Here is a 26,135-nt window from a genome sequence, read left to right on the forward strand (position 1 = left end):
TCCATCTGTGCATATTTGCAGGCGTCAAACAACGGGTGAGTGCTGACAATGCATTATTATGTACCCAGATGATTCAGGGATATTTTATTAGTAATATTTCCCCAATTTATGATTATCTAAAGTATGCAATTCCAAATGTGCAATACTATTTTAGCTATTAATGGCAAAGTTAGCCAAATAAATGATCATTTATCAAAACCAAGAAACCGACACAAGCACTATCTAACATTTCAAAATTAAGTTACCACTAATAGAAGCATTGCAATTTTTCCATTGGATTATAATGGGAAATCATGGTTTATATAAGTTTTGGTCTAAGAAAACACATTTTATAATCACTTATAAAACACATTTTGTTTTGTTTTCGTTTTTTAGAGACAGGGTAGTGTCTTGCTCTGTCGCTCCAGCTGCAGCGTGCAGGGGCGCAATCACAGCTCGCTGCAACTTCTAACTCCTGGGCCCCACTGATCTTCCTGCCTCAGCCTCTTGAGTAGCTAGGACTATAGGCATGCGCTACCACACCTTCTAATTTTTTTTTTCTTTTTTTTTTTTTTCTTTTTGAGACGGAGTCTTGCTCTGTTGCCCGGGCTGGAGTGCAGTGGCCAGATCTCAGCTCACTGCAAGCTCCGCCCCCCGGGTTTACGCCATTCTCCGGCCTCAGCCTCCGGAGTAGCTGGGACTACAGGCGCCCGCCACCTCGCCCGGCTCGTTTTTTTGTATTTTTTAGTAGAGACGGGGTTTCACCGTGTTAGCCAGGATGGTCTCGATCTCCTGACCTCGTGATCCGCCCGTCTCGGCCTCCCAAAGTGCTGGGATTACAGGCTTGAGCCACCGCGCCCGGCACCTTCTAATTTTTTTATTTCACGGGTCTTCTTGAAAAAGCCTACTGCTACAGTTAATTTTATGGTACTACATTAAATCATCTTATAAGTTTATAAAACTACTTTATCAAGGCTTTTGAGAAGAGATCCTATGGCTCATAAGCACTACAGAAGTATAAGCAATGGGGCAATCAGAGCAAGTACAGAAACATTTCTTGTGTACTTAAAAAGCCTTTTTACTATTAAGGCCTAATAATGATCATGATGCCAGTTTTGTTATAAACAGGGAAATACAGGTGATACTGTGATACTGGACACATTATTAGCAATAAATCCAGAAGTGATTTCTGCATAATAAAGGCCCACTCCCTTGAGCTATCTTCACAATCTTATTACACTTAAAAGAAAATTCAAGGAATTTAATTTTGTGAAATTCAGAAATTTTAGCTGATAAAACTTAAATGCAAACTCCTAGGACTTTGTCATAGCTTTATGTAAATACACTTCTTTCTTTTTTTTTTTTTTGAGAGGGAGTCTCGCTCTGTCGCCCAGGCTGGAGTGCAGTGGCCGGATCTCAGTTCACTGCAAGCTCCGCCTTCCGGCTTTACGCCATTCTCCTGCCTCAGCCTCCCGAGTAGCTGGGACTACAGGCGCCCGCCACCTTTCCCGGCTAGTTTTTTTAAAATATTTTTTTAGTAGAGACGGGGTTTCACCGTGTTAGCCAGGATGGTCTCGATCTCCTGACCTCGTGATCCGCCCGTCTCGGCCTCCCAAAGTGCTGGGATTACAGGCTTAAGCCATCACACCCGGCCCCTCTTTCTTTTAATAAACACATACTTCAAAGTTTTTAACATTTTAATCTATTTAAAATTTATATATTTTTTGGTGCTCAGTATGAGAGAAAGAATCTAGAGTAACTTTCTCCAAATGATCAGGCAATGTTATTAATTGGAACAGACAGTCTTGTCTACACTAATTTAAAATAATACCTTTATCATCTATTAAATTCTTTTAAGATGAAGTCTTGCTCTGTTGCTTAGGCTAGTGTGCAGTGCTGCAATCACAGCTTGCTGCCACCTTGATCTCCTGGGCTCAAGCAATCCTCTAGCTTCCGCCTCTCGATTAGCTGATAGGCGCACACCATCACACCCAGTTAATTTTTTATTTTTTGAGAGACAGGGTCTTGCTATGTTGCCCAGGCTAGTCTCAAATTCCTAGCTTCTATCTTGACCTCGCAAAATGGTGGGGTTTTAGGTATGAACCACTGCACCCAGGATAAATTTGTATTTATACTTGGATCTGTTTCTGACTGCCTATTGCATTCTATTCATCTCTTATTTTTTTTTACTGCATTGCTACATTTTATTATCGTGTCAGTAAGCCCATTACTTTTATTTTTCAAATATATCCAGCCACACTTCCATGTTTATTTTAAAGCTAATCTGTTTTAGTAAGTTCTCCTACTATTCTATTTGCATTGATTTTTAATTAATTTGTAATAAATTTGGTAACTATGAGAAGTAAAGTCTTCTCAATACTGAATCTTTTTTTTTTTTTTTTTTTTTTGGGAGACAGGGTCTCGTTTCTGTCGCCCAGGGCGGAGTTAGGTGGTGCAGTTAGAGCTCACTGCAGCCTCAGCCTCCTGGGCTCAAGTGATCCTCCTGCCTCAGCTCTTGAGTAGCTAGGACCACAGGTGTCCACCATCATACTCTGCTTATTTTTAAAATTTTTTGGTAGAGATGATGTTTCGCTACGTTGCTCAAGCTGGTCTCAAACTCCTGGACTCAGGTGATCATCCTGGCTCTGCCTCCCTAAGTGCTGGTACCGTTCTTGTTCTTTTATCTAGGAATAAGATGTTTCTTCCATTATGTGACTTTTTTTTTTTTTTTTGAGATGGAGTCTCGTTCTGTTGCCCAGAGACTGGAGTGCAGTGGCATGATCTTGGTTCTCTGCAAGCTCCACCTCCCAGGTTCACGCCATTCTCCTGCCTCAGTCTCCCGAGTAGCTGGGACTACAGGCGCCCGCCACCACGGCCAGCTAATTTTTTGTATTTTTAGTAGAGACGGGGTTTCACCGTGTTAGCCAGGATGGTCTCGATCTCCTGACCTCGTGATCCGCCCGCCTTGGCCTCCCAAAGTGCTGAGATTATAGGCACAAGCCACCGCACCCGGCCTATATGTGACTTTTAAGTCCCTCTCTGACATTATCATAGAAGTTGGTCATATTTCTTAGTGTGACCAACTTATTTCTTATTATATATTTTGTATACAATTTCTATTTTGCATTACTGTAATCTTTTCTCCTTATTACATAATCAATGGATTAGGCTTTAGGACTATTAATTTTTTTTTTGAGATGGAGTCTTGCTCTGTTGCCCAAGCTGGAGTGCAGTAGTGTGATCTTGGCTCACTGTAACCTCTGCTCCTGAGTTCACGTGATTCTCCCACCTCAGCCTCCTGAGCAGCTGGGATTACAGGTGCATGCCACCATGCCCTGCTAATATTTGTATTTTTAGCAGAGATGGGGGTTTCACCATGTTGGTTGGCCAGGCTAGTCTCGAACCCCTGACCGCAGGTGATCCACCTGCCTTGGCCTCCCAAAGTGCTGGGATTATAAGCATGAGCCACCATACCCGGCCAGAACTACTGACTTTTGTATATTTAGTTTACATTTTGCCTCTCCCTATTTTAAGTTCCTTATTAGTTCTCATTCTTCATGAATAACGCCAATTTCAATATTTATGCTTTTTCTTTTTCATGTGTTCCTGATTTAACTAAAAATTCCAGAATAGGCTGGGCACTGTGGCTCATGGCCTATAATCCCAGCATTTTGGGAGGCTGAGGTGGGTGGATCGCTTGAGCCCAGGAGTTCCAGACCAGCCTTGGCAACATGGCGAAACCCCATCCCTACAAAACTAGCTGGTGGTGCTTGCTTGTGATCTCAGCTAATTGGGAGGATGGCCTGAGCTCAGGAGGATGGACTGAGCTCAGGAGGTGGAGGCTGCAGAGAGCCATGATCACACCACCGCATTCCAGTCTGGGAGACAGAGCAGGACCCTATCCCAAGAACAATCTTTAGAATGCTTAAAAATTAAGCAAGTAGGCTGGGCGTAGTGGCTCACACCTATAATCCCAGCACTTTGGGAGGCCAAGGGGGTGGATCACTTGAGGTCAGGAGTTTGAGACCAGCCTGGCCAACATGGTGAAACCACATCTCTACCAAAAATACAAAAAATGAGCTGGGTGTAGTGGCACGTGCCTGTAATCCCAGCTACTTGGGAGGGTGAGGCAGGAGGATCGCTTGAACCTGGGAGGTGGAGGTTGCAGTAAGCCAAGATTGTGCCACTGAACTCCAGTCTGGGTGACAGAGCAAGACTCCATCTTAAAAGAAAGAAAAGAAAAAAATTAAGCTAATCAATATGAGTAACAGTAAGAACTATTTCAAAATATCTTAAGTGAAATACATAAGATTATGTTTAGCACTGAATTTTCACCCTTAATAGCTTTTTATTTTTATTATTTTTATTTTTATTTTTATTTTTTTTGAGACGGAGTCTCGCTCTGTCACCCAAGCTGGAGTGCACTGGCCAGATCTCAGCTCACTACAAGCTCTGCCTCCCGGGTTCACACCATTCTCCTGCCTCAGCCTCCCGAGTAGCTGGGACTACAGGCGCCCGCCACCTCGCCCGGCTAGTTTTTTTTTGTATTTTTTAGTAGAGACGGGGTTTCACTGTGTTAGCCAGGATGGTCTCGATCTCCTGACCTTGTGATCCGCCCGCCTCGGCCTCCCAAAGTGCTGGGATTACAGGCTTGAGCCACCGCGCCCGGACAATAGGTTTTTAAAATACTGTTTTGTGATTATAAGTCTTTCTGAAATGACTTAACATTGCTTTACTAAAAAAACAAAACAAAACAAAACAAAACCCATTCACATAAAGCAATGAGCCAAAAATACCCATATCAGAAGTGGATACAAATAGATAAGGAAAAGCCGAGCATGGTGGCACAAGGCTGTAGCTCCAGCTACTGGGGAAGCTAAGGTGGGAGACTTGTTTGGGGACAGGTGTCCAAGGCTGAAGTGTGCTATGATCACACCTGTGAATAGCCACTGCATTTCAGTCTGGGCAGCATAGTGAGATCCATCTCTTAAAAAAAAAAAAAAAAAAAAGGCCAGGCCCAATAGCTTATGCCTGTAATCCCAACACTTTGAGGAGGCCAAGGCAAATGGATCACTTGAGCCCAGGAGTTTGAGACCAGCCTGGGCAATATAGGGAGACCTCAACTCTAATAAGTAAATAAAAGAAAGAAAAAGATTAAGAAAAAAGAAAGAAAGAAAACAAAGAATAAAAGGTATGGATAACCATTTAAAATTATGAGACTGGCTGGTTGAAAAGCAGAATTTTAATAAATAAAACAATCCTTTAAGAAGCTTATTAAAATACAAATCCTCAGGCTCCAGGTATTCTGATGTATAAGTCTCAGGATTTAAATTTTTAAGAAGCAACCCAGATGATTCAGTTGTGCGTGGCCTACATTGAGAACTACTACTCTCCATCCTGTGGGGATGTTAGGGAAAATGTAACAGTATAATACACAGTTTTTTTCAGATGATATTTCCAATTCATCTTGGATAGCTCAACTTTAATGGTGAGTCTGAGCCTAATGTGATATATTTAAGTGTTACATACAAGTTATATAATTTCTTTGCAAAAAAAGTCCAACTTAGAGAATGCTCAACTTTTTAGTTTCATGATCTAAGAACTGTAATAAGTCTAAATAGTGAGAGTCATTCAATAATATATTCATTGCAATACAGCAATTTGGAGAAAACTTTTAAAAGAACCAAATGGAAATTATACACGTAATTTACAAGCTGCAAAAGCTCTTACATTCAGAAAAAGACAAAAACCACTATAGAAGTTTAGAATGGAAATACTTTAGGATGAGATAGCTTACCTTGAGATAACTGTGTTTTTAGAGATCTTGTATCCTGTGTAAAGGCAGAACCAACCGCACTACTTTGGGGTAAGGTACCACTGTTTGATGTTTCTGTTCCAAAGGACGTCAAAGAGTTTCCAGCTTAAAGAGATTTTGTTAAATGATAAAAAAATTTTAAAAAATGTTTTACATTTTTCAATGATATAAAGTAATGTAGCATTTTAATGATGGTAATTATCTATTTCTCCCCCCAAAATCTGTACAAATTAATAATCTTGGAAATTGAAGTATACTGAATAGTTTGGGAATTCTATGGCAATATGGGGGGCGGGGTGGGGGAGCCAATATACTGTCCACTATCCTTGGATGCAAGCGATGTTTATAACACATGGAGTACTGTCCCAGGCAGTTACGCAGATGGGACAGCAAGGACCCATATCAGCTAGAGAAGTAGCAGAAATGGTACATTCAACACCAACATTAAGGTTCAATGATTCTAATATTAAGTATCTGGACAAATAGCCAAACTAGCAGACAGGTTTATGAGGAGCTTTTTCAGCATTTCCAAGGCAACAGACTCTGGTTTCAACACTTCCCCTTAAGATGGGACTGTGAGGCTGCACTCTGCCTAAAGCAGCTGCAAAAAGTTCTGGCAGTATGAGTAACAAAGTCCCTAGAAAGGGCCCAATTCTCTGCCATACTAGGTTATATCAAATTTCTTCTCTAAGTTTCTACAGTACTTAGGGATCATTCACTTTTGATATACTGTGCTCTCTCCTTAGTATTTCATCTGTGCAGGTTTTCACTATATTTCAACAGCACCTCCCCGCTCCACAACCTCTAAATCCAACCTACAGATGGTAGTCAGAGTGATTTTTTACAAAATATAAATGTAGTCACACTACTATCGTGCTTTAGACCTTCTGACGGCTTCCCCTCAAGATAAAAGTTCAAACTGTTTACTTCAGTTAATAAAACCTACCTCTTCTCTCATCATTTTCTGTAAGCTTATCCTTCTGCTCTTTTTTCTGAGACGGAGTCTCGCTCTGTCGCCCAGGCTGGAGTGCAGTGGCCGGATCTCAGCTCACTGCAAGCTCCGCCTCCCGGGTTCAGCCATTCTCCTGCCTCAGCCTCCGGGTAGCTGGGACTACAGGCGCCCGCCACCGCGCCGGCTAGTTTTTTGTATTTTTTTAGTAGAGACAGGGTTTCACCATGTTAGCCAGGATGGTCTCCATCTCCTGACCTCGTGATCCGCCCGTCTTGGCCTCCCAAAGTGCTGGGATTACAGGCTTGAGCCACCGCGTCCGGCCCTATCCTTCTGCTCTTAAAACACATGACGATTACAATCACGCCCCTTGCAATCTACTCATTTTCAAGCTAGTCAACTCCAGTTCCTTCAACCATTACTCACTTCACATGGTCTTTATAACACTCTCCCCTTCCTTTCTTGGACTCCTAATTTAATGAATTCTATTTGTTCTTATCCCTCTTAAAAATGTGGCTTCAGGGCCAGGTGCAGCGGCTCACACCCGTAATCCCAGCACTTTGGGAGGCCGAGGTGGGCAGATCACGAGGTCAAGAGTTCAAGACCGGCCTGACCAATATGGTGAAACCTCGTCTCTACAGAAATTCAAAAATTAGCCAGGCGTGGTGGTGCACGCCTGTAGTCCCAGCACTCGGGAAGGCAGGAGGATTGCTTGAACCTGGGAGGTGGAGGTTGCAGTGAGCCAAGATTGGGCCACTGTGCTCTAGCCTGGGCAACAGAGTGAGACTCCATCTCCAAAAAAAAAAAAAAAAAAAAAAAAAAAAGAAAAGAAAAAAAGTGGCTTCAGAAAACAGCACAGTATCTTAGTATCTTAGACAAGGGGAGCTACTGGGACTCCCTTGAAGGTGAAATCCAGTCTGGCTAGAGCTCCAGTAAGCTCAGGAGAAGCCTAACACAACTACCCATAATATCCCAGAAATGTAGGGACTGGTGCATTCAAGAATTCTGTAGGGAGTAGAACCCATACAGTTATTTCTAGTATTCTTGGGCGATGACCAAGACATCAGCCACTTTGAGATGTATGTTTCCATCTCCATGCTGCTCTGTTTCCTCACCTGGCTTGGCCTCCCATTGCTTGTCCTCTGAATTACACATTCAATGGTTAGAGCAAATCTCTTCTGTGAGTTCCTGATCATGACACATACCCCTCCCTCTACTCCAATTCTACTACCAATTTATGTCTATAATCTATTCCAAATTATTTTTAATTCACAGTTTAAGCCAGGGGTCAAGTTTTATTTTTTCCACAGATAACCAGCTGCTGCAACACCCCTTATTATAACAATGTCTTTTCTCTCCACTGAACTGTCTTGTTACTCTGTTTTAAGTATTTGAGTGGGTCTATTTCTGGATTCTCTATTCTTTATTCCTGGTCTGTTAATGTGGTAAGTTACAACTGATTTTCAAATGTTGCAGCTTTGCAGTCTTGAGATAAATCTTTGTCATTATATACAATCCTTCTTCTGAAGTGCTGGCTTCTACTTCTTTTTTTTTTTTTTTTTTGAGACGGAGTCTTGCTCTGTCACCCAGGCTGGAGTGCAGTGGCCAGATCTCAGCTCACTGCAAGCTCCGCCTCCCAGGTTTACACCATTCTCCTGCCTCAGCCTCCCGAGTAGCTGGGACTACAGTCGCCCGCCACCTCGCCCGGCTAGTTTTTTTGTATTTTTTAGTAGAGACGGGGTTTCACCGTGTTAGCCAGGATGGTCTCGATCTCCTGACCTCATGATCCACCCGTCTCGGCCTCCCAAAGTGCTGGGATTACAGGCTTGAGCCACCGCGCCCGGCCCTGGCTTCTACTTCTAATGAACATTCTTACATTTATGTTCATGGGAGACAGTGATCTATAATTTTCTTCTAACAATCTAGTTATGGTTGGTATTTCAGTTATTTGGCTTTGGTTATAGGGTCAGCAAATATTTCCTCTTCCTCTATTCTCTGAACTTTCTTGTTCTCTTTTTGAGATGGAGTCTTGCTCTGTCGCCAGGCTGGAGTGCAGTGGCACGATCTTGGCTCACTGTAAACTCCACCTCCTTGCTTGGCTCAAGTGATTCTCCTGCCTCAGCCTCCCAAGTAGCTGGGACTACAGGTGCATGCCACCATGTCCAACTCATTTTTTTTTTTTTTTTTTTTGTATTTTTAGTAGAGGCAGGGTTTCTCCATGTTGGCCGGGCGGGTCTCCATCTCCTCACCTCGTGATCCGCCCACCTCAGCCTCCTAAAGTGCTAGGAATACAGGTGTGAGCTACCGTACCCAGCCTTTTTTTTCCTTTTTAAGAGATACGGTTTTTGCTCTGTTGCCTTGGCTGGAGTGCAGTGGCACGATCATGGCTCACTGCAGCCTTGAACTCCCGGGCTCAAGAGATCCTCCCACCTCAGCCTCCCGAGTTACTGGGACTACAGGCATGTATCATGGTGCATAGCTGTCTGAGTTTGTGTAAGATTAGTAAAAATTATTTCTTCCCTAAATGTTTGGTAGAAAGTAACAGTAAACAGTCTAGAATTTTCTTTCTGGGCAATTTGAAATTACTGTTTCAATTTTATTAAAAGATACAGAGATAACAGATTTTATTTCCTCTTGTGTTGGTTTATTATTTTTCAAGAAATTTGTCTACTTCATTCAAACTATCACATTTGTTGACATAAAGCAATTCATATATTCCCGTATTATTCTTTTAAGGTCTATACTGATGTCTACTCTTTCATTCCTGGTATTGGCAACTTGCTTGGTTCTTCCTTCCTTAATCAGTTTTGTTAGGGGCTTATCAATCTTACTAAATAAATAAATAAACCCACCCAAAAGAAACTCGTCTTTGCTGATATATAATCTATTTCTATTTCATTGATTTCTGTTCTTATCTTTTTATTTTCTTCCCCCTCTACTACTTTTGGAATAATTTTCTTTCATTTTTTTCCTAGCTGTCCCCTGACGTCCTCACCAACTGTTTTTAGAGACATGGTCTCACTCTGTCACCCAGGCTAGAATGCAGTGGCACGATCACAGTTCACTGCAGCCTTGAACTGCTGGGCTCAAGGAATCCTCCCACCTCAGTCTCCCAAGTAGTTAGGACTACAGGCATTCACCACCATGCCCAGCTAACCATTTTTTCTAGCTTTTTTTTTTTTTTTTTTGTGAGATGGAGTCTTGCTCTGTCGTCCAGGCTGGAGTTCAACGGTGCGATCTCGGCTCACTGCAACCTCCGCCTCCAGGTTCAAGCGATTCTCCCGCCTCAGCCTCCTGAGTAGCTGGGATTACAGGCACCTGCAATCATACCTGGCTAATTTTTGTATTTTTGTAGAGATGAGGTTTCACAATGTTGGTCAGGCTGGTCTCCAACTCCTGACCTCAGGTAATCCGCCCGCCTTGACCTCCCAAAGTGCTAGGATTACAGGCGGGAGACACCACACCTGGCCCTTTCCTAGCTTCTTAAACTGGTAGCTTAGAGCACTGATTTTTAAAATTCTTATTTTCTTTTTCTTTTTATTTGAGACAGTCTTGCTCTGTCACCCAGGCTGGAGTGCAGTGACGCCATCTGGGCTCACTGCAACCTCTTCCTCCCCAGCTCAACCAATTCTCCTGCCTCCGCCTCCCAAGAAGCTGGGACCACAGGCGCATGCCAACACACCTGAGTAATTTTTGTATTTTTGGTAGAGACGGGTTTTTACCACACTGGCCAGGCTGGTCTCGAACTCCTGACCTCAAGCGACCCGCCCACCTCAGCCTCCCAAAGTGCTGGGATCATGGGCATGAGCCACCGTGCTATGAAAGTTTTCCTAAACACAGTTTTAGCTACACCTACAAACTTTCTGGTCATTAAATTAAAAATACATTATTTTTAAAATTTATTATTTTTTTTTAAAGACAAGGTCTAGCTCTGTCGCCTTTTGTGGAGTGCAATGGCAGAATCACAGCTCACTGCAGCATCACAGCTCACTGCAGTCTTGAATTCCTGGGCTCAAGCAAGTCTCTCACCTCAGCCTCCTGAGTGCTAGGACTACAGGTATGTACAACCACACCCAGCTAATGAAAATTTTTTTTTGTAGTGACAACGTCTCCCTATGTTCCCCAGGCTGGTCTTGAACTTCTGGCCTCAAGTGATCCTCCCACCTTGGCCACCCAAAATGCTGGGATTACAGGTGTATGCTATCACATCTGGCCTAGATTAAAAATATTCTCTAATTTCCCTTTAAATTCTCTTTTGATGTATTAGTGATTAACAAGTTTACTTGATATCAAATTATCTGAGGATTTTTCAAGTTACCTTTATTAATTTCAAGTTTATTTTGTGATTTAAGAATATACCATGTATACCATGTATGATTTTATTCCTTTTGGAAATTAGTGTGACTTATTTTACGGTCCAGTATTTGATCTATATTGTTGAGCAATATAGATCAAAACAATATTCTGCAATTGTTGGGTACACTGTTTTATAAAGTTACACATTTAGGACTGTTGTAGCTTCCTGATGAATTGATCCTTACCTTTATGAAGAACCACCCCCCACCCCCACTTTATCTCCGGAAGTAATCCTGATCTTAATTTAAGCTCCTTTGTCTGATATTAATGTGTGTTTTCTTGTTATTGGTGTTTGCAAGGTATACCTTTTTCTATTCTTTCACTTTCAGTGCATTTCTTATAAACATAATATAGTTGGGCCTTGTCTTTTTTTTTTTTAATTCAGTCTGACACTCTGCCTTTTAATTGGAATGTTTAATCCCTTCAACGTTTTACCAAAGTAGATCTTTAACAATCTTTTTTTTTTTTTTTTTTTTTTGAGGCAGGGTCTCGCTCTGTCGCTCAGGCTGGAGTGCAGTGGCATGATCTTGACTCACTGCAACCTTTGCTTCCTGGGTTCCAGGGATTGTCTGGACTCAGCCTCCTGAGTAGCTGGGATTACAGGTGCACGCCACCATGCCCAGCTCATTTTTTTGTATTTTTAGTAGAGACAGGGTTTCACCGTGTTGGCCAGGCTGCTCTTGAACTCCTGACCTCAAATGATTCACCCGTCTCAGCCTCCCAAAGTGTTGGGATTACAGGTGTGAGCCACTGCGCCTGGTCTGATCTTTAACAATCCTTAGTTTAACATCCATAATGGTTGAAACACCCCCTGACTTTATGCTAACTATAAAGTTCATAAGCATCTCTTCAAGCTTCATCACTCGGTGATTAAAAATTAGTCTATACAAAACACTGGAGCCCTAAGAGAACCATCCTCCAATATGGTTTGGCTATTTAATCAACTAAAATGTACCTAATGATGGTCTATTCAGCCAATATTCCTCCATCTGGCACATAAGATTATGAGACTTAAACAGCATGCCATGACATGCTAATCAACCTGTCTCAATTATTTGAGAACAACCAGCTGACCTTATCAACTGCAGTAAATATAACAGAAAAAATATCTAATTGCTCCACGTTTCTTCATTTTAATCCTTGCTATAGAATTACTTTAGATAGTTGGTCAATCTATACCTTTCACTGTTTCTATGAATCCTTTTTCTAACTGCAGCGGTAAGCCCTTGCTACTGCGCAGTGGTAACACAGGGAAATACTGTTTTGATGCTTCATTTATTGTGAGATGTTTAATTTTTCCGAGAGTTCAGAAATTAAGGCCAGTAATGATCTAATCTCTTATACATAAGAGTTATTTTTGCATCAGCTTTAAGAAAGGTGCTTTATTTCTACCTAGTATATTATTCTTCTCAATGTATGAGAGTATATATTCTTCATAGACTTGCCAAAAGAGTATGTATATAATGAAGCTTTTGAGTTTTTGCCAAACGGATAGTGAGAAATCGTGTCTTAGTGTAGATTTAATTTATATGTTTTTCACTATAAGCAAGGTGATTCTTTTTTTTTTTTTTTTTTTTTTTGAGACACAGTCTGGCTCTGTTTCCCAAGCTGGAGTGCAGTGGTGCGCTCTTGGCTCACTGCAACCTCTACCTCTCAGGTTTAAGCAATCCTCTCACCTCAGCCTCTGGAGGAGCTGGGATTACAGGAGTGTGCCACCATGCTTGCCTAATTGTTTTTTTTTTGTAGAGATAGGGTTTAGCCACGTTGCCCCCAGGCTGGTCTCCAACTCCTGAGCTCAAGCAATCCTCCCACCATGGCCTCCCAAAGTGCTAAGGTCTTTGTACTCCAGCCTGGGCGACAGAGTCTCAAAAACAAAACAAAACAAAAACCAAACCAACCAACCAAACAAATGAAAAAAAAAAAAAAAAACTTATTAAAAAGCAATAATAAGGGTGGGCATGGTGGTTCCCAACACTTTGGGAGGCAGAGGCAGGCAAACTGAGCCCAGGAGTTCAAGATCAGCCTGGATAACGTGCTGAGATGCTGTCTTTACAAAAAATACAAAAATTAGCCAGGCATGATGGCATATGCTTGTAGTCCCAGCTACCAGAGAGGTTGAGGTGGGAGGACTGCTTGAGCCCAGGAGGTCTAGGCTGCAGTGAGCCATGGTTGTGCCACTGTACTCCAGCCTGGGTGACAGACCAAGACCCTGTCTCAAAAAATAAATAAAAATAAAAAGCAATAGTAATAACACATGAAAATGTAAACATATCAAATTTTCTCATCAAATAGTAATTAGTGTGATCCAGATTTATTTAAATTTCCTTTTAAAATCAGAATACTAGGAACCAAAAATGAAAAGAGGCCTAGCTTAAAATCTGGTCTACTTTGTGCCAACAAAAGCTAAATTTGGCAGGGCACGGTGGCTCACACCTGTAACCCTGGCACTTTGGGAGGTTGAGGCGGGCGGATCATGAGGTCAGGAGTTTGAGACCAGCCTGACCAACAAGGTGAAACCCTGTCTCTACTGAGAATACAAAAATTAGCCGGGTGTGGTGGTGCATGCCTGTAATCCCAGCTACTCAGGAGGCTGAGGCAGGAGAGTCACTTGAATTCGGGAGGAGGAGGTTGCAGTGAGCCGAGATCACACCACTGCACTCTAGCCTGGGAGACAGAGCAAGATGTCGTCTCAAAAACCAAGCTAAATTTGAGTTAATTCCTTTTCTGAAAAACATCTGTCACCTTGACCAATGCCACAGCTTTCCTCTTCCTCATTTGGTAACTTGTAACACTTAGTTTTCTAAGTAGCCACTCCACAAATTATCCTAACCAATATGGAAATCAATTAATCAAAAATAATCTGACCCTGCACAAATTATTCTGACATGGAAAATACCAGTAAAATCTTCTACTTTTGTGACACCCAAATAATAAAACAACAACCCACAATAATATTAAAATTAGATTAAAATATTTATAAAAAGCATTTCACAACCACAAAATACTCTTGACTAGCGAGTAAACTTTGAAGAATGGCAGAAGCAGTAGTTACGATATAGATACTATGTGCTTGATCCTGCTCAAATTTTTGAACATAATTAGTTACATCAACTTCATGGTAACATAAGAAGTACAATGATGATCTCAAAGTCAGTTAACTATTTAATTTAGTCAAAGGAGCCTCAAAAAGGATAATACAATTTGCAATCATTCCTTATTTGAATCCCCAGGAAAGGATTCTAAGTTATAGTTAACATACAGTATATCTTGATTTAACATGAGTAACATTGATCTTACTACTGGATTTGGAAATTTATGGACCAAAGTTACACTATTTCACCTAAAATAAGTCTAAAAGGAATTAATTTTTAATTCTGAAAAATGTCAAACTTATGTTAAAATTGAAGGAGTACACAGAATATCAATATATTCTTCACCTAGATTCATCAACTGCTAACTTCTAACCAAACCCACTCTGCTTCTCCATCTTTATACCTTAACATGCACATTTTTCTTTTGTTTAGAGAGGCTAAAATCAATTTGGTTCTTTACTTTTAAATACTTCAAAACCACCTCCCCCAAACAAAAACACTCTCCCATATGATTAACCAGAAAATGAACAGTAATAACAACATCCAACAATTAGTCCATATTCAAAAGTTCCTTAGCAGTCCCTAAAATGTTCTTCACACCAACCTTTTCTTTAAGTTTTCTTTTTCTCCCCTGCAGGAAACAAACACGCCAACTTTTTAAAAGCCCAGGATTCGATTCCATATTACATTTGGATGTTATGTCTCTTCAGTCTTTGCCAGCCTAAAACAGTTCTACTGCCTCTCTCCATTCTTTGTAATATTGAATCTTTTGAAGAGTGTGGATAACCGTCTTGCAAAACAACTCACCTTCCGGATATACATGCCCATTTCTTCAAAATTAGATTCTGCATATTCAGCAAGAACCCCACAAAAGTGGTATTATGTTTTGCCCCCCACCCCAATAATCGCAACAGGAGACACATAATTGTTTATGGCAATGCTAAACTTGAGCACTTGACGAAGTTGGTAACCACCAGACGTCTGTGTTACAAGGGTACATTTCCCCCCTTTGTAAACTGTGGGATGATACTTTAAGACCATCTTAATATCCTGTCCTAACACCTTTCACCCAATGACTTCAACATCTAATGATAATCCTTGCTAACTATTATACTGAGATTAGAAAATGGCAATTTTCTTTATCTACCACTCCTTCTACTTATTAGCAGACATCTTTATTTGAAAAAAGTAGGTCTTCTCCTTTGTTTTTCAATGGGCCCTGGTTCCTTTTAGTGGGGAGTGGTATTTAGAAACTGAGTCTACATATGTTCTTTGCTACTGGGTTTCCATTGTTTCTAGGTCCTTTCTATGAACAGAGCTAGGAAATAACCAGTTTTTAAAAAATGGGTCCATACTCATACCATCTATTTACATTCAGCATCACAGGGTTCTTTCTCACCTTTCCCATTCCATATTTATATCTCCCTTCTCCATGGTAAAAACACTATTTCCCAATATAAATATTTTATTCATTTGCCCTATCCTATAATACATACAAAACAGTTTAAGAATTAACACCTGGCTGGGTGCAGTGGTTCACACCTGTAATCCCAGCACTTTTAGAGCCCGAGGTGGGCAGATCACTTGATGTCACAAGTTTGAGACCAGCCTGGACAACAAGGGGAAACCCCATCTCTACAAAAAATACAAAAAAAAAAAAAAGAAATCTAGCTGGGAGTGGTGGTGCACGCCTATAACCTCAGATACTTGGGAGGTTGAGGTGGGAGGATGGCTTGGGCCTGGGAGGCAGAGGTTGTAGTGAGCTGGGATTGTGCCACTACACTCCAGCCTGGGTGTGAGCCAGACGTTATCTCCAAAAAAAAAAAAAAAAAAAAAAAAAAAACAACCAAAAAAACAAAAACCAAAAACCAAAAACACCAATAATACAAATCAAAGCCAAGTTTTCTAAATAGTTCTATTTGTTGTTAGAATATATCCTACTAAGCGTGTAAAAGTTATCTGAATTATTTTTTCCTCTGTGTGATTATCAATTTAATATGTAATAGCATCTGTGATTTCTGTTCATATTCATTCAGTTTTATCTATCTTTTTTTAGACGGAGTTTCGCTGTTGTGGCCCAGACTGGAGTGCAATGGCACGATCTCTGCCCATTGCAATCTCTGCCTCCCGGGTTTCAAGCGATTCTCCTACCTCAGCCTCCCGAGTAGCTGGGATTACAGGCATGCACCACCACGTCCGGCTAATTCTGTATTTTTAGTAGAGGTGGGGTTTCTCCATGTTGGCCAGGCTGGTCTCGAACTCCCTACTTCAGGTGATCCGCCAGCCTCAGTCTCCCAAAGTGGTGGCATTACAGGCGTGAGCCACTGTGCCCAGCTCATTCAGTTTTAGTTTGCTTTTTTTGCCGTTCTTTTTTATTTTGTGAATAAGTAAAACATTTAAATGCTTAAGTCATACCTGTATAAAAAGTATATTCATTGGAAGGAATTTAATAATTTTAACAAAACTTGTTAGCATATTAATGAGTGTCAAGATACACCTGAAACTAAATTTGTGGTGCAGTGAAACAGTAAACTGATAATATAATTATTTCAAAGAAATTTTAAAAGATTAGGGGCAAAAGCTTGAGATTTAAAGTTGTTTTTTTTTAAAGCTGTTCTTTACGGTGGGAATAAAGGTGTACTTAAACACTAAAATGCACAGCTATAAAAACAAAACAACACTGAGCTAATCTGATTACATCCAGCTTTTGCACTCAATAGCCCTTGACCCTCCAGCCATAAGTAAGCCTGTCATTCTTCCAGCCCTGCTATACATTCTCATTAGTTTTATTTCAAACCCAGTGTTACAGAAACAAAACACCAAGCCCTCAATCATGCTATGCGTATCTTTATGTGTGCATGTCTTATGTATGTTTAAAATAAACGTTTTAGGCCAGTCTTGGTGGCACATGCCTGTAATCCCAGCACTTTGTGAGGCTGAAGTGGGTGGATCACTTGAGGTCAGGAGTTCGACACCAGCTTGGCCAACATGGTGAAACCCCATCTCTACTAAAAATACAAAAAAATTAGCCGGGAGTGGCGGTGCACACCGGTAATTCCAGCTACTCAGGAGGCTGAGGCAGGAGCACTGCTTAAACCTGGGAAATGGAGGTTGCAGTGAGTGGAGATCATGCCACTGTACTCCAGCCTGGGCAACAGAGTGAGACTCTGCCTCAAAAAAAAAAAAAAAAAAAAAAAAATTGATTAATTAAAATCCAGGCCAGGCACAGGGGCTCACCTGAGGTCAGGAGTTCAAGACCAGCCTGGTCAACATGGTGAAACCCCACCTCTACTGAAAATACAAAAATTAGCTAGGTGTGGTGATACATATCTGTAATCCCAGCTATTTGTGAGGCTGAGGAACGAGAATTGCTAAAACCCAGGAGGCGGAGGTTGTAGTGAGCCAAGATAGTGCCACTGGACTTCAGCCTGAGTGACAGAGTGAGACTTTGTCTTAAAAAAAAAAAAAAAAAAAAAAAAATCCAACTACCAATAAGATTTGGTAGATACTGGATATACCTAGGTATAAAAAAAATGTTACCTTGTGAAAACTGACTTTTAAAAACCCACTAATATCATTAAGAATATTAAATAAAGGCTTTAAGATATCATCAAAATGTGTTCTGAATGCCATAAAACAAAGTTACAAAAGGAAACATCAAACAACATTTCTAAAAGTTTGTGTTGAGTTTCTATAAACTCAAAGAAAGGAAGAATACAAAAACAAACAAAAAAATAAAAGAAAAAGAAAACATACCAACACCAACAGCACCAAACTGCTGCCCAACTAAGGAACTTGGACTGAACTGACTGTATGTGGGCATCCTGCCGAAAGGCCCATAAGAACCCATGGACTGGAATGAAGAAGTCGATGAGCCTAGTGAGGACTGAAGGAAAATCATGAGTTATCTTTCCAAGCTCTAAGCAACATGTATATAATGAAAAAAAAATTCCAGATTTTTACACTTTTAAGAAAACTATTAAATTATAACTACTAAATATAAAACAAATTACAATATGCACTTAACATTCAAATAGCCAAACGACCTTCTGATTTCAATATCTGTCTATAATGTGCCAATTATACTCAATGTAACTTACAAATACTTTTTTCTACACTAAACTCCCCATTTAAGAGTTTTATAGATTGAGGAAAGAAAGTTACTTAAGTAAAGTAACTGCTTAAAGAAAAATAAGAAAAATCACACTTAGTAATAATGGGTTTTAGTCTGATGTTGATATAAATCTCACATGTGATTTCAGTCTTATTTTCAATCATTTGAGGCCTACTATTAAATTCACAGGAAAGAGATGCATGAAACAAACATATCCCACATAAAACCATTTACATGTTTACTTATAGTTACATTAAGCGGAGGAACATTTTATAAAAACTTTAACTTAAACCTAAAGCATATAAAATATATAACATATATTAATACATGTACTTCATATATTATCTTATTATAAACTGTTTCATAATATAAACATGAAGTATATTAAAGGCTACCAGGACACACATTCACTGATGGCAGGACCTTTTCTTTGTGTTCACTACTAGTGTTAAGCACATGCCAGACACTCTGTAAATACTACGGAATGAATGAATAAGAAGATCAAGTAGAAGTTTATGATGACTGGAAGAAGTTACTCGACACCATTTTCATATGCACTCTCTTAGTTTTTCTCCTTCTATAAAACTGATTACCCAAATACCTGGTTTCCTGGAGAATTATCGAAAGCCATATAAAAGAGACAGTAAGGTAACACCAGTGTTTGGTGTAGGGAGCTACCTCTAATAAGAAAGTGTCTCGGCCGGGCGTGGTGGCTCAAGCCTGTAGTCCCAGCACTTTGGGAGGCCGAGACGGGCGGATCACGAGGTCAGGAGACTGAGACCATTCTGGCTAACACGGTGAAACCCCCGTCTCTACTAAAAAATACAAAAAACTAGCCAGGCGAGGTGGCGGGCGCCTGCAGTCCCAGCCGCTTGGGAGGCTGAGGCAGGAGAATGGCGTAAACCTGGGAGGCGGAGCTTGCAGTGAGCTGAGATCCAGCCACTGCACTCCAGCCCTGGCGACAGAGCGAAACTCCGTCTCCAAAAAAACAAAAGAAAGTGTCTCTTCCTTCTCCATTTAAAGAGATTTACATTTTTGGCCAGGCACAGTGGCTCACGCCTATAATCCCAGCACTATGGGAGGCTGAGGCGGGTGGATCACGAGGTCAGGAGATTGAGACCATCCTGGCTAACATGGTGAAACCCCATCTCTACTAAAAATACAAAAAATTAGCCGGGCATGGTGGCAGGCGCCTGTAGTCCCAGCTACTCGGGAGGCTGAGGCAGGAGAATGGCATGAACCCGGGAGGCAGAGCTTGCAGTGAGCCGAGATGGCGCCACTGCACTCCAGCCTGGGCAACAGAGCAAAACTCTATCTCAAAAAAAAGTAAATAAATAAAATAAAGAGATCTACATTTTCTCTGATTCTTTCAGGTTTCCTTTCACCAAAATAAGACTTAACAAGGGTAGGGGTAGATGATTAAAAAGTTTAAATTGGGAGATTTAAGAGTTGACCTAAATATGTTAAAATACATTTATGTTTGTGTTTTCTTATCATATAACATTGCAGGCCAGGCACAGTGGCTCATGCCTATCATCCCAGCACTTTGGGAGGCTGAGGTGGGCGGATCACCCGAGGTCAGGAGTTTGAGACCAGGCTGGCCAACATGGTGAAACCTCATCTCTACTAAAAATACAAGAATTAGCCAGGTGTGGTGGTGCGTGCCTGTAGTCCCAGCTACTCAGGAGGCTGAGGCAGAAGAATCGCTTGAACCAGGGAGGCGGAGGTTGCAGTGAGCCGAGTTTGCGCCACTGTACTCCAATGACTCTGTTTCAAAAAAAAAAGGAAGGAAAAAAAAAAACCCCAACATTTCATATTATAACAAATGCAGAACAATGTGATTTTGCTTTTTGTTCCCCATTAAGCCTAATAATCTTATCTAAGAGTAGCTGTTATTGCCCTGGTTTGCAATATAAACCATATCTCAACAGCATGGTAGCACGGATTCTAGATTCTAAAGCAGGCTGCCTGGAATTTCCTCACTTGTTAAAAGTGAGAATAATAATGGTACCAACATCAGAGGGTGTCTTATATGTACACCACTTCCACAGCATAGCCTTCAAGGTTAGCTACTGCAATTGTTGATTAGAGAAAAACCTAGATGAGAACATTATCCAGTAATTTCAGGTATCCAGGTAACTTGAAAATGATAAGCTACATGAACATTCAACTGGAGAGAAAAAAGCCAAGGCTAACCCTGTGTGGAGTTTACCTGTACTCCAAGACAAATTTACCATCAGTTACCTGAACGATAGCTGGGTCTTGAGGCAAAGAACACTGTGGTTTTGGTGGCTCACAAACAGTAAGGTCTTTAATGTCACTCCCACGGAATATAATGTATTCAAAGACTTCATCTCGAGGTGGTATTGGACGATCTGTCGGTCTGTCTTCTGTACCAAAGGATCGAACTGGCAAGAAAACAAAGGATATGAGATGTGTGACTACTCATTACATTCAGGTAGTACCCCAGATTCTAAGTGTTGTATTTCAAGTACTAAGCAGTAGTTCTGAAATGTCTGAGAAAGTATTCATTAATCTATAGCTAAATAATTTTTTTAAAAGAGGAAAATAGAGTGGGTTTTGCCTGAAGTTAAATATACGCAATATAAAAGACTATCAGTATTACGAGGTGGTGCTCCTCTTATATTTTTATTTATTTGTATCTTTAGTGGTTGTAGTGAGGTGTTAAAATGTCCTTTCATTATTTATTTATTGATGAGCCTGCGTCTCTGTCCCCCAGGCTGGAGTGCAGTGGTATGGTCATGGCTTCCTGTAGCCTCAGTTTCCCGGGCTCAGGCAATCCTTCCATCTCAACATCCCATGTAGCTGGGACCACAGGTATGTGCCACTAAGCCCAGCTAATTTTTTTTATTTTTTAGTAGAGATGAGGTTTTGCTATTTTGCACAGGCTGGTCTTGAACTCCTGGCCTCAAGTGATCTTCCTGCTTCAATCTCTCAAAAGTGCTGGGATTACAGGCCTATGCCATTGTGCCTGGCTCACCGTTAATTTATTTTTAATGTTCTCATTCAGCAAAATAAAAATTAGCAACCTATGTCTTTCTTGGGGAGGGATGGGGAGACAAAGATTTTTCCAGTCTACAAAATCTCAGTTTGGGTACTGATCTTTGGGACACAGAGAGCAATGAAGGTATTAATATTTACCTTGCTGAGCAGTAAGTCCTCTAGAAGCCAAGCCAAGTAGCTGCCAGCTATTCAGGCCCATGGGACAGCCTGAAATACCCTAGTTACCTAAAATATCTACCATATAATTAAATTTGATTATTTTAACAATGAAGATAGCATTACTCAAAGTTAAACCAGGGACCACCTGCAACACAGTAAGCTGGCTACAAATAAAGATTTCTACTGAATCTTTTTGCTGGGGACAGGGTCCAAAAATCTGCATTTTAAGCCAATTTCTGACTAGGCACAGTGGCTCACGCCTGTAATCCCAGCACTCTGGGAGGTCAAGGTGGGAGGACTGCTTGAGCCCAGGAGTTCAAGATCAGCCCTAGCAACATAGTGATGTCCTGTCTCTACAAAAAATAAAAAAAACAAATTTAAAAAATTAGCCAGGTGTGGTAGTGCACGCCTGTAGTCCCAGCTATAAGGAGGCTGAGGTATAACGGGATCTCTTGAGTCTGGGAGATTGAGGCTGCACTGAACCGTGGCTGTGCTCCTGCACTCCAGCCTAGGCGACAGAGCAAGACCCTATTTCAAAATAAATAAATAAAATAACCAAATCCCAAGTTTCTTATAAATACAAAAGTTTCAGGTTCATTGTCCCGGGAGAGTTCTGAAAATGTCTGCATCCGTAGAGAAGTTCCAAATAGAGAATATGAAACATCATATACTATTCATTTAAAGAGTATCCTAAAGGAAGTAAACCCCTTAACATTTCTTTTTTTTTTTTTGAGATGGAGTCTCATTCTATTGCCCAGGCTGGAGTGCAGTGGCGCGATCTCGGCTCACTGTAACCTCCGCCTCTTGGGTTCAAGCGACTCTCCTGCCTCAGCCTCCTGAATAGCTGGGATTATAGGCGTGTGCCACCATGCCCAGCTAATTTTTGTATTTTTTTTAGCGGAGATGGGGTTTCACTATGTTGGCCAGACTGGTCTAGAACTCCTGACCTCAAGTGATCCACCGCGCCCGGCCCCCTTAACTTTTTTAATGCATATGCTTTTTTTTTTTTTGCAGCACTGATGCAGCCCTAGATTAAGGATGAATGTCAGGTTGGATGCAGTGGCTCATGCCTGTAATTCCAGCACTTTGGGAGGCCGAGGTGGGCAGATCACTTGAGGTCAGGAGTTTGACACCAGCCTCAACAAAATGGTGAAACCCTGTCTCTACTAAAAAATACAAAAAATAATTAGCTAGGCATGTTGGCGTGCGCCTGTAGTCCTAGCTGCTCGGGAGGCTGAGGTGAGAGGATTGGCAGAACTCAAGAGGCAGAGGTTGCAGTAAGCTGAGCCGAGATGGTGACCCTGCACTCCAGCCTGGGTGACAGAGCAACAATCTGACTCAAAAGTAAATAAATAAATAAATAAATAAATAATTAAAAAAGAATATTATTTCAGTGTAAATAATGTCCTACACTTATTCTAAAAGTTCTTTCTAGTACTTATGGAGACTTCAGGAAAGATAGTGGCACAGGTAGTTTGGCAGAAGATCCTTCCCTAAAACTAAAGGAAAAAAACAAAAAGGAAGTTAAAATATCCCTAAAATCATGAAAAGTTCTCAAACTTATACCATGAAATTTTATTAAACAGTACAATTAAGGTACAGAATGAGTTAGTTGAAACTGAAAGACCAAGCCCAGAATCCATATGTAAGTATCCCTTGCCCTCTCCTCCCCTGAGAGAAATTTTGACTAGCATCTTCAACTTGCTAAGATGGGGACAGGGACACAGGTGTGATGAGGAAAAAAATGTGGAACGCCCTACCTGAAACTCCCCTTCTCTGGTGGCCAAACAGTACTTTAGCAGGCAGGAGGATTTTATATTTTTACCTTTATCCAAAAGGAAGGGTAAGGAGGAGAAAGGACTAATTACAAATAAATCAGTCTCACCCCTAACCATCAAAACGAATAAAGTCTCACACTTCCAAAGTAGCAGATGAGATCATCCTGAAGCAGAGGGGGCAAGAGTCAAAGGCCCTTCTTCTACAAAACTAGAGAAGCTCTATTAAGCTTCCTAAGGCCTAATAGAGCTTAGCCAGGTGAATTCAGAGTGAAGTAAAAGAGAATCTGCATTTCACGTTTTCGCAAGCAGCAGATACTGAAAGGACCTACTAAGGAAAAAAAGAGTAGAAACATCAGGGAATCAAGACAAATTTTACAGGAAAGATGGAAAGCAGGGAAGAAAAGAGGGAAAGGAAGGAGGCAATGATGGAAGGAAAGAAAAAAGTATATCAAAATAAAGAAAAAAGGCAGGAAAGAAGAGAAGAACAAAGAGGACACAGTCTTCATTTGCTTATTTTGTTTTTTTCCACAACCAGCGGTTTGCCCTGACAGAGGACACAGTCTTCAAAAGGTGGATGAAATACATTCAGTATTAGTATTTATCACAGAAAATAGAAGAAATTTTCTGAAAGTACTGCTTCGACATTCACAAGAAAAACAGATAGCATAGACTCTTATGATCAAAACAACACTGAAAGGGTAGCATGCAGAATTAAGGAAAGAAAATTATACAAGATAAGTAAAACAGCATAACTAATAAATGCATCAACAGTCAATGCAGTTAAAACCAAATCACTAGAAGAGAATAATTTTGAGAAAACATAAACGAGATGTCATGAAAAAGCAGTACAGCAATAAAAAGGTTAGAGAAAAGATGATAGTTATGAAGATCCAACAGTTAACTACTGCCCCTGAGACAGACAAAAGAATAAGAGAAAATATAATTAAAGTTACAACAGAATAGAAATGTCTTGACATGAAGGCCTAAATTTCATCAAAAGTTTTCACTGTATTTCCAGAAAAAAAAAAAAAAAAAAAAAATCAGACCACTACAAGCCACAGAGACTTACGTTATGGTATATCAAAATAAAGAACGCAAAAAAAGTGGCATCCAAAGATAGGAAATGGACAATAAATTCATTTAAACACAGAAGTGTACATGACAATTTACTATGGTTCTAGAATAGAAATAATTCTGGAAAAGACTACAAAGTTACAAAGTGTAACAAACTAAGCATAGTATATCACAACATTTTAACAAAAATTGGGAGATTAAAATGAATAGAGAAAAAGGAAAACTGAACAGACAGTAGTAGCATCTAAACTTACACTTTCATCTCTCATCATGTCAAGTAGGAGCCACTTGACACATTTTTTTTTTTTTTTTTGGTTAGTTGATACTAAGCGAAGGCTTTAAAATTTTTTATTTGAAAGAATTTGTTAAATTCTACTATGGGTCTTGGAAATAACCCATAGTAGAATTTAAAACGAAGAGCATACTTTCCAAAATATGGTGTGAAAAAAAACTCTATCATATGGCAAATGAAGCAAACTGAAAAAGCATGAAAACAGAAATCACAGAATAAGAATGATTTGCACACACCAAGGGTTTGAGAAACATACTCTAATGATGGAGGCTGGCTTCATAAGATTTGGGGTTTTCAATGCAATCGAGTTCTTATAGTATTGTGAAGAACAAATTCCACAAGAGAGATTAGAAGGGCACATATGGTTAGAAGATACTGTTACAGAACAAATGAGAAGTCTGGAAGGTTAAAACTTGAGCATTAAGAGTAGAGAGGAAGGAGGTATGACAAGCACAGAAAAGGTAAAGAACTACCAGAACTATTCTACTACAACACATACATTAGCTCATATGCAATCAGTAAATAAGGGAATTATGTCAGTACATTCAGAAATCACATTGGTTCATTTCCAGTTTTTCCTAAAATGTTATTTAGTTTTTGCATTTGCAGGTAACAACAGTTAAATACACCTAGCCATGAGTAGTGTCATCACTTCTGGTTACCTTTACTGTTTTTAAAGGGAAAGTTCTAAATTTACCGAATTATTTGTTTAAAATTTTTAACTTATCTTTAAGCACGCTAGTATTTTTTATTAGGTTTACATTAGTGCTTAAATTACAAAGATGCACAGATTTCAAATGGTCTGCTCCTAATCCTAGTTTTCCCATAAACCCCGTTCTTCTTAGTGCAGGAAGGAATACCTCAGATTACAGCACAAATGCCTTTGCCTGGCTGGCAAAATCTGAATTATGTTCTAATTATTATTATTTGTTTCATTCATAACACGTAGTACTTTGAGAAAGAACATTTTTACTCTATTATTCATTTTGGGATTCTACAGTAACTACACATTCCAATGTAAATACCCATAGGTAATGTGACTAGAGCTTTAAGCTGAACATAGGTGCTGTATGTCATTGCATTTCATCCCATTTCTTTCAAATACCTACTGGGCACCACCTGTCCCAGGTCCTATGCTAGATGCTAGGGAAACCAGTTCCTATTCTCAAGGAGCTCAATCTATTTGCTTACTTGGATGTGATGTCACTGAATTGGATTTGAAGGTCCACTAAACACTCAATACCACTTGCAATGACTCTAATAAGTATTACTATTGGTTTCCCAACATCCTAATCTCTGAAGCTAACACAGCATTAGGCTTCAGATTAAGCCATAATACTACTATTAAGTCAAAATGTAGCTGAATAGATACTGATCTGATTCTGGGATATTTTGGGGATTATCATGAATTAACGAAAATAATAATTCAGCAGGCTTAGAATATTTAAGTAATATTAGGCAGGCATTATATTTGTGTCCTCACCCTCAGGGAACTTATAGTCT

The 26,135-nt window shown here is 40.3% G+C and overlaps 1 protein-coding gene across 4 annotated transcripts in view; it reads right to left on the reverse strand.

Annotated features, from left to right (window-relative positions):
• LSM14A (LSM14A mRNA processing body assembly factor) overlaps window positions 1-26,135 on the reverse strand; it is a 62,975-nt gene that overhangs the window by 15,798 nt on the left and 21,042 nt on the right. For all 4 annotated transcript variants that reach the window (XM_010359617.2, XM_010359618.2, XM_030942418.1 and 1 more), the window contains exons 2-4: window positions 20,550-20,713; window positions 17,948-18,077; window positions 5,777-5,899 (exon numbers count right to left, since the gene is read on the reverse strand). In XM_010359617.2, coding sequence (XP_010357919.1) covers window positions 5,777-5,899; window positions 17,948-18,077; window positions 20,550-20,713 — 417 coding nt within the window. The remainder of the gene's footprint in view (window positions 1-5,776; window positions 5,900-17,947; window positions 18,078-20,549; window positions 20,714-26,135) is intronic.

This window comes from Rhinopithecus roxellana, chromosome 12 (genome assembly GCF_007565055.1).
Source record: "Rhinopithecus roxellana isolate Shanxi Qingling chromosome 12, ASM756505v1, whole genome shotgun sequence".
NCBI classification, from domain to species: Eukaryota; Metazoa; Chordata; class Mammalia; order Primates; family Cercopithecidae; genus Rhinopithecus; species Rhinopithecus roxellana.